Below are 10,215 nucleotides of genomic sequence, written 5' to 3'. Positions count from 1 at the left end.
ATGGTAGAATCTGCTGACCAATTAAACTTATTATAAAAAGTGCTAACCAGTTAGATGCATAAAATATATTATATTTTTCCGCAGGTTCCATTTAACTGGCCAGCAGTTTCCTATTTACTCTCTATCGTCAGCGGTTTAGTTTACAGCGGTATTTCCTCAAGTGTTGAGATTTTATCACGCGTATGTTTACCTCAACTGTTAGATTATAGTCAGCCAGACAAAAACGAAAGTAGTTTAAATCATCTTGAGGTTCAAACAAGGAAACTGTAAATATTGCGAGAGTTTATATAGATACATGTATACATACTAGTTGATTTATAAATTAGATTAGTAACTATGTCTACACCAGGTACCCAAAGGTACAGTAGACTTATGCTTACATTAATAAAAGGTGGAACAAAATTAACAAGAAGATTTGTTGAGAAAAGAGTTAAGGATCTTAGCGAGAATGGTGAAGAAGATACTATCGATGATTTTTTGTTAAAGAATAAATATGTTATATTACAACAGAAATTGGGAAAGAACAAGGAAAATGTATTTTTTCCACGTTCCGGTCACACAAATCTAGATAACTGGGACCTTTGCATGTTCTGTTTCATTCTAGAAGAAATTTGTGATCCGTCACAAACAACAAAGATGCGTATCAAGAAGCTTTTAAAGATCCGGAATAAACTTTGTCATTTACATGACCCAACGTTAGAAACAGAAAAATTCGACGAGTATTTTGATGATTTGAAAGTCAGCTTTGAATGGTTTTTAAAAGAGATCAATGATGAAATGTTTACAGAGGAAATGAATGAACTTGTTCAGTCATTAGCCACTGATCCTTTGTCAATGGATGAAACGCTTAAAGCTATTCATAATATGTACCGCTCAGAATGGACACAAAGAGAAGTCTTGGAAAAAATTGGGAGTGGTAAGTGTATCTTCTCAACATTTTTCAAGTAATATGGAAATGCTAATTGTATGTAAGGAAGCTCTAAATTAAACTTGAAATTAATTATTACGTAATATCCGTCTTTTTACTTATACATAGGCCAAGACTTGACAAATGGAAAGCTTGACACACTTATTGAAACGGTTGGAGTACTTGTTTCTCGTTTGCCATCTGGAGCTTCTGTAACCATTCCGGGTAATTAGATTATTTTCATATGAAAAACATAATAGATATTTATAGGTAAAAATCAGTGACGAAAAAAATGTTTATTGTGATAAAGTGCATAATTTCAGTCCATGTACTTGTTTGGATATGGTTGATATTGCTATGACTCTGAAAGATATAAATATTTTTTAAGTAAATGATCCAACACCACACTCCCCACTTAACCCCACAGTTCATCGTATTAAAACATAGAGAAATCCCCCCTTCAAAAGAAACAAATTTACCGTCCCATTCCCCTTATGAACATTCATGTTTAAAAAGTACATAAAATTACATTTTGAAAAGATTTAACAATCAACTACGCGAGTATAATTATATGATAATTGTATGAATAGAAAATGGATTTGTTTAAAGTTTGCCTATATTTAGGCCATGTACGTTATACATTAAAGCGCCTATGCGTTTATATACCTTTTTGATTTATATACCTCATTCAAATGTTTAAATTTAAAACATCGATACTGGTATAATAATAGAATATTATATTTTGGAACAAATTAAAAATAACTAAGTTTAAATAAGACCATTTTGATCAATATAAAAAAGATCTATTTTTATAGCAGACGGAATCTTGCAAGAGGCTGGCTTTTAATCACTTTTAAATCAAATGCCGAAATGATTACGGAAGACAGAAATATACTTAAATAAAAGGAACATATTTAAAAGTAAAACCCGTATTAACTACAGAGCATAAATCAATTGAAAATAAGTATACAACTGTTATCTTAATAACATTTTGGTTAAAAGTCCTATTTATTGTATACATTTGAAGTATGATTCATCATTATTTTTCATTAACAAATAGATTACGTTTTATGCAGGAATTGGACTGGTGATAGAGGTTGAAAATTGTAGTGCAGAAGAGGAGAAAGAAATTTTAGATAATTTAGAGAAATTCTTTAACGAGGCTATCGAACAGAAAATATCAGGTGCTGAGGAAGATCTAACGAATGGTGCTCTGCATACAGTAAGGGAATCTGTTAAAGAAGTGTTTCGAAACTTTTTCATGAGGGGAAGACACATTATAATTGTGAAGCAAAGGTGTCTGTTGCTTACAATAAAATGTACATCAGTAAAAAGCTTTCTCGAAATGATCCGCGATTACAGAACTGGAGATCTCTCAATACAACTCTCAGGCATTGAAACAGCTATAAAGAATTGGCAAGGTTGTGGTAATATCCAACTTGTCAATCTCATCTTCAAAGAGGAATTCATGGAAGTCATGGATGACATTGGTACACCAATATTTAAGTTTCCATATACTTAATTCATAATTATGCCCCCACAAAGTGGGAGCATATAGCGTTGCACTTGTCCGTCCGTCCGTCCGTACGTCCCAAAATCTTGTGAACGGAACTCCTCTTAAACCGGATGGCAGATTTTGCTTAAACTTACAGGGATGATCAACCTTAATGTGTAGATGGTAGTAAAGGAAGTAATTTTTGCTGCGACCAAATTTAACAGAATTATGGCCCTTTGTTGATTTTTTTCACCATATACCATATTGAAATTTTGTGAACGCAACTCCTCTTAAACCGGATGGCAGATTTTGCTTAAACTTCTAGGGATGATCAACCTTAATGTGTACATGGGAGTAAAGGAACGAAATTTTGCTGCAACCAAATTTAACAGAATTATGGCCCTTTGTTGATTTTTTCACTATATACCACATAGAAATTTTGTGAACGCAACTCCTCTTAAACCGGATGGCAGATTTTGCTTAAACTTTCAGGGATGATCAACCTTAATGTGCAGATGGTAGTAAAGGAAGGAATTTTTGCTGCGTCCAAATTTAACAGAATTATGGCCCTTTGTTGATTTTTTCACTATATACCATATAGTAATTTTGTGAACGCAACTCCTCTTAAACTGGATGGCAGATTTTGCTTAAACTTCCAGGGATGAACAACCTTAATGTGTAGATGGTAGTAAAGGAAGGAATTTTTGCTGCGACCAAATTTAACAGAATTATGGCCCTTTGTTGATTTTTTCACTATATACCATATATAAGTTGTCAGTGGGGGCATCCGTGTCCTTTGGACACAGTTCTAGTTATATCTGTCTTTATCCTTTTAAATGTTATGCTGATATAATATTGAAAAGCAATTTAGAATGTTCACACTAATGTTTACACTTTAACAATTTAAGATATTTTTATTTATTGAATACTATTAGATATAGTACCAATTATGTTTCATATAAATTTCAGTTTCCAAGTTATGTAAACAAGTTAAACAAACCGAGGACACTGTCGTACAAACAGGTTCCAATGCAGAGAATTCCATTCGTGTAACACTTAAATTTCCTACAGTTTCTGAAAGGGAAACAGTACAAAACCGTTTTGAAACTGAAATGTTTGTGGACAAAATGAATCGCATTCAATCAGAACTATGCGGAATGCTGAACGTAGAAAGAATGTCGTTAACAGACAAACTTGTCGTTATAGAAGATGCAGTATCGAATTTTGGTGAGTCATGTTGTTTTATAATACATGTTTACAATGAATCATATTTTTTTGTCTGAAAAACATATAACTTTTTTCAAATACATGAAATTGGCGCGGAACTTGTTTTTGTTTGAAATTTGTTACTAGATCTACTTCATGTGAAAGATAAAGCTTTTTTGAGCAACATATTCAATGAATATATTTTTACTTACAAAGAGCATGTGAATGTAGAGAACAGTATAAACAAGCAACTATCCTAGTATTGCCAGCAATCCATAAGTCCCCTACCGGTTAGAACCCCAGCAACATTCTGAAGAGCCATTGCTCATTGAATTATGCCATTGAATGAATAAATGGCATGAATGAGCTTAAATCTTTTGAGCTCTTGAACACTTGAGGGTCATTATACAAATATCTTGTGTAGACATTAAAATCCCAACACTTCAGAGACATAATACATATATCTTGTGTATGTGTTGACATAACAGAATCATAGTTAACATCATATTTTGTCTTTATGGTTGAAATCCCACACTTGAGAGACAAAATGCATATATCTTGTCTATATCGTTGAAAAATCCAACACTTGAGGTCATAATACAAAGATCTTATCCAGACGTTAAAATCCCAAACACTTGAGAGACATAAACATATATATCTTGTCTATGTGTTGAAATAACAAACATTTGAGAACATAGTACATATAGTTTGTCTTTCATGTTGAAATCAAACACTGAGAGACAAATATACATATATATTGTCTAGACATTAAAATCCAAACAGTTGAGAGATATTATACATTATTTCTTGTCTTTTAAATGAAATCCCAACACTTGAAGGTCATCAATACAAATATCTTGTTTAGACGTTAAATCCCCACTTAAGAGACATAATACATATAAGTCTTGACTAAAGTTAAAATCCCACACTATGGGAGACATTTCAAATACATCTGTCCAGACCTTAAAATCCCAACACTTTGAGACATATATACAGGATATCTTGTCAAAGACCTAAAATCCCCAACACTTGAGAACATAGATACATATATTTCTATCTATTATGTTTGAAATTCCAACATTTTAAGAGACATAATATTTATATCTTTTATATGTTGAAAACCCAACACTTGAGGGTCATTATGCAAAATATTGTTTAGACGTTGAAATCCCAACACTTGAGAGACATAATACATATATCTCATCTAGACATTGAAATCCAACACACTTGAGAGTCATTATCAAATATCTTGTCTAGATGTTAAAATCTCAACATTTGAGAGACATAATAGACATATCTTGTCTATATGTTGAAATCCCAAAACTTGAGGGTCATAATACAAATATCTTGTCTAGACGTTAAAATCTCCACACTTGAGAGACATAATACATATATATCTGTCTATATTGTGGATTCCAACACTTGAGAGACAAAAACATATATCTTGGTCTATATGTTGAAATCCCAACACTTGAGGGTCAATATAAAAATATCTTGTGTAGACGTTTAAAATCCAACATTTAAGAGACATAATACATATTTATATATATCATCTAGACATTGAAATCCAACGAATTGAGAAAACATTATAACATATACTATTCTTGTCTATATTCTGAAATGCCAATACTTGAGATCATTATACAAATATATTGTCTAGACGTTAAAATCCCAACACTTGAGAGTCATAATACATATATCTTGTCTATATGTTAAAATCCAAACACTTGGGAGACATTTTAAATATATCAGTTTAGACATTAAAATCTCAACACTTGAGAGACATAATACATATATTCTGTATATTTTGTTGGGATTTCAACAAATAGACAAGATGAATGTATAATGTCTCTCAAGTGTTGGGATTTCAACATATAGACAATATATATGTATTATGTCTCTCAAGTGTTGGGATTTTAACGTCTAGAAAAGATATTTCTAATAATGAAACCTCAAGTGTTTGATTTCCAACATGTAGACAAGATATATTATAAGTAGTTTCTCAAATGTGGGGATTTCCAAAATATCAGACATGATATTATTTATTTACTTCTCTCTAATGTGTTGGGATTCAATACATTATAATGTAAATTATAATATGTATTTATATTCTCTCAATGTATTGGGAGTTTTACATTCTAGCAGTTATTCTATAATGTCTCCTCATGTGTTGGATTTAACAATATAATTCAATATAGTATGTATGAAGTCTCTCAGAGTGTGATTTAGTGTATATAAGATATTATCTATCTGCATATTGTGGAATATCCCATCACGTGGAGAGACATAAATACATATATGCCTTTGTTTATGTTGGAGAATACCTGCAACTCTTGAGGGTCTATTATTACAAGATATTCTTATATTATGACGTTAAAATCCCAATGCTTGAAGAGACATAATATCATTATATCCAATGTCCTATATCGTTGAAATCCCAACACTTGAGAGTTTCAGTAATTACGAGTATATTCTGTCGATATTGGCGAAAGTGCCTAACACTGTGTAGAGTTAGATAAAAATATCTACTTTGTTTTTTATGTTGTGATATATAAAAAATTGAGAGTCATAAATACATGTACTGGGAGCTAGAAATGATCACAGGTTTCAGAAACTGATCACTATTAAAGGGGAATTGGTGTGATAAGTCGGCCGGATTAGCTCAATCGTAAGAGCGCGATACGGTATGTCCGGAGGTTAATCGGGTCGTGTCCCGGCCAGACTGCAACAAATTTTCTCGCCTTGTGACATTTGGGCCAAACAGGGATACCGTGAAGGTATAGAAGCTCCGAGTTTAAGTTCACATTGTTTGTCTGTACCCATTTTAATATAGCGGAGGAGTATAGAAAATGTGCATGGCTGATCGGGAGTCGAATCCGGGAACCCCGATCGGAATACCGTACCGCGGCTGGTAACCGATTGAGCTATCCATCCACTTACCCAATATCTTCCCTAAGATAAGTGAAGCAAGTTTTGAACGTATCTACAATATATACATGTCAAAAATTGGAATCATTTCTATTTAATATGTCTGTGTTTTCTTTAAAATATATATAAAAAACAATACTTTAAAATTATTTTAACGTCACAAAACCTTTTTCGTATGATTAAAAGGTGAACATAATGGCCAAATTCTGTTTGTCCTTTAACATTCATCGCGCAATATAATGTCTGCTTTTCATTTTCCATGTATAATAATGCTATTTTAAAAAATCACAATGATTATCATAAAATCTAATATCATATACATAGCAATAAATATAAAAGCAAATGTTTTTTTGCGGAGCTTTCCCTTTGCTGTCTTTGCAGTATTATTTGCACTTGTTGTATCAATATTTTATGTTTAAAAATGAACATACTAATAAGATGTATGAGGTTACGGGAAATCCGTGATGAGGTCAACTTCGTGAATTTTAAATAATGATACTTCTAAAATGTAAAATAATTTATTATCATACATGTAGTTATAAGCATATTATTACTGCAATTTAAGGTTATAAAGCAATATGGCGCGTTGTCTTGAATTGTTTATTATGTTGTAATATAAGTAAATAAAGCAGATTCTACATCTCCCGAAAAAAAAATATAGTAGAAAATGCTTAAATGATTTTTGCCACAATTTCCTTCTTATTTTATATGGTCATCAAATTCAACGTGCGATAAACTGCTGACCAGTTAAACATATAATAAAAACTACTGCCCAGTTAAACATATGGTAGAATCTGCTGACCAACAAGTACAAATGTTGCTGCAATGCAGCAATTGAGAAGCTCCGCGCAAAAAAATGCGCTTATTACAGATACCTTACCAAATTATTCCTACGCACAGGTCATGTTATATTCAGAAAAAGTACTATTGTAGATTTTTTCCGAATGTTTTGTAAACGATATTTTGCGTAATTATAATTATCTTATGCACTGTCCATAATTATAAAGAGGGGAAAGATATTTAATATAAAAAAAATGCTTTCACTGATGCCTACCTGGTAAGGAAAGTAATTCCATTGAATACAAACAAGACTTACAAGACTTGTAAATGTTATGTGACATGACTGTACTATGTTCTGTTTGTGTCACTACTGTAGTCAGTAACATAAGATGATAAAAATATCAAAGTCTGATTTTTTTTTATTATTATAATTGTAACAAATATACAAATAGTAACAAAAGGGACTAATATTATAATATACTAATATTACATGCATTTTTTCATGTCCAACATTAAAAAAACAGTTTTTTTTTCAATACTGAAAGTAGAACACACTCTGGAATGAAAAATAATGGGATGAATTTCAAAAAAGACCAAATTCAGAAATTTTTTGTTTGTTTATACACGCGTTACATGGTGATACAGTATTTATTAAAGGGACTCCATCTGAGGTTTTTGACATGATTGGGACAAACATTTTTTTTCAGATTAAAATGTACCATTTGATGTAGGTTTAAGAACCACTAATCTTTGTGCAAAATTTTAGATCATTCTCGCACTTCGTTTTTTCAGAATGATTATTCAAATTGTAAAAAAATGACCAAAATTGAAAAGCGTATAAACGCTTTTCACTCAAATCGGGCTAAGAAAAGCATAAAAATACGATTTTTCAATTTATTTCAAAGTATATTTCTTAACATCTTTGCATATATTTCTGTTTAAGTTGTCCCCAGGCTTACTTATGTAAGATATTCAAATGTTATGTATGGTTTATGTATTGTTATGACTTTTTAAACCTCCGTGGAGTCCCTTTAATATAATAGGAAAGACTGTCACCTGAATTTTAGGCAGGTATGAGGAAATTCACTAACATCATGTTCCGCGCGAGTCAAAGATATAGAAGCTATTTGACATGGGTGATATATAATAAAAAAAATCTTTTGTTAATTGATTTATTTGGGAGATCAATATACTTTTTTGTTGAATTGCTTTAAAAACCATTCATAAAAAAACACATTACACTTTCATGTTCAAAATGCAGATCAAATCAATGATGCTATCTATCTATAGCCTATGCTTAATGAGGGTCCATCCGCTGGTAAGGCCACAAATATAGGTTTCGCTGTCGAGTACGGACCCCGGACATGTGACCAGTCATACCCTTCGCAGGAAGAGCTATTTTTTACGGACGCGGACAGTCACGGACAGGTCGCGTCAAGACAAAATGCCTCGAACGAAATTAAATACTTCATCGATTTCGAAAAAAGAAAATACTAAAAAGCTCACCAAAATAGTGTTGGAGAACCCATAAGTTTATGATGCACCAATGACAGATTAAATCAACAACATCTGGTCTTCGGTGGCATTCAAAAACCTAACTGGTATTCAATGTTTTTCCTCTTTCTTTTTACCTAATTCTTTGATGTTACAACTGGTTTTGGTATTCTGAATGAAATCTACATCTACATCATAATTATACTGCTTAACAATCAATTCTGATTATGACTAGCAGGCGAAATTATATCATATTCTACAAATAATTATCCGATAAGATCAATTGTTGACTATGGATCTTCTGTTTATTAACCATCTACAAAGAAAAACATTCAATTGATTGAAAATATGCAAAGAAGGGCAACTAGAATTATTCCATCATTGAAAGGTTTATCCTATGAACAAAGACTTGTAAGGCTTAATTTGCCAACACTTTTATATCGTAGACAACGATTTGACCTCATTCAAATTTATAAAATAATTAATGGGTTTGATAATGTTGACCCGGATAATTTTTTTGTGTTCAATGATAAATGTACACGTGGACATATATTCCAGCTATTTAAACCAAGTGTGACTGTGAATAAAACACTAAGGAAAAATTCATTTCCTATTAGATTTTATGCATTGACCAGTGGAATAACCTAGATGAAAACATTGTTCTCAGTGAAAGTGTTTGACATTTAAAAATTTACTCGACCGGAGCTGGCAAAGTCAAAGATTTAATACAAGTGACACTTACTGAAGTTAACTTGATAATAGGGAGGAGCTTACAAGCCATCTTGGCTTAAATGCTCAGAAGAAGGAGAAGGTAAAGGTAAAGGTATGAATGTGATTTTGTTAACAGTTTCTCTTTCAAAATTTAGAATTTCCCCCACTATAACATGGAAAAACCAGACCGAGTATCAGAATATTAAAGTAGTGTCACAGTTCAGAACTGTTCACTTTTACAGGGAGAAAAATGTGTAAGTGGCCAGATGGCTCAGTCAGTAGAGCTGTGGCCAATGTTAGCTTCCTTCAGGGAAGTATTCTTCTCAAATGATGTTTTACGCACTAGCTCACGTTGTCTAGCTGTTATAGTGAAAAGTAACTATTATAGGGCGAGGTTCCCGGGACGCGTTTCGACGAAAAGGGCGGTATGCATTATCGATAAAGAGGTCCTCCGTGATTTCCAGATGTTTATGGATAATGTCTTGAATGATCTTTTGGCAGTCTTCCGGTCTATCGGCCGGCACTTCCGGTATACCATAGAACACAAGGTTGTCCTTCATTGATTTCATTTCAAGATCAAGTAACTTTTTCTCAGTGTTTGCTTTGTTGTCGGTCATTGTTTTGAGTTTTTCTTCAAAGGATGAACAAGACTGTTTAAGTGTTTTAATCTGCTTTTTTGCTTCTATCAAAGCAT

General features: G+C 32.3%; 1 protein-coding gene across 2 annotated transcripts in view; it reads left to right on the top strand.

Annotated features, from left to right (window-relative positions):
* Positions 1 to 226: 226 nt before the first annotated feature.
* The window catches only part of LOC132723997 (dipeptidyl peptidase 3-like), a 51,296-nt gene continuing 41,307 nt past the window's right edge, over positions 227 to 10,215 (top strand). For both annotated transcript variants that reach the window (XM_060708805.1, XM_060708806.1), the window contains exons 1-4: positions 227 to 916; positions 1,037 to 1,132; positions 1,984 to 2,397; positions 3,372 to 3,629. In XM_060708805.1, coding sequence (XP_060564788.1) covers positions 337 to 916; positions 1,037 to 1,132; positions 1,984 to 2,397; positions 3,372 to 3,629 — 1,348 coding nt within the window. In that variant the 5' untranslated portion in view covers positions 227 to 336. The remainder of the gene's footprint in view (positions 917 to 1,036; positions 1,133 to 1,983; positions 2,398 to 3,371; positions 3,630 to 10,215) is intronic.

This window comes from Ruditapes philippinarum, unplaced genomic scaffold (genome assembly GCF_026571515.1).
Source record: "Ruditapes philippinarum isolate M1 unplaced genomic scaffold, ASM2657151v2 ctg1682_1_1_1_1, whole genome shotgun sequence".
Classification (NCBI taxonomy): domain Eukaryota; kingdom Metazoa; phylum Mollusca; class Bivalvia; order Venerida; family Veneridae; genus Ruditapes; species Ruditapes philippinarum.
Note: the sequence above shows the minus strand (reverse complement) of the source record. Positions and strands in the feature narration are given on the sequence as shown.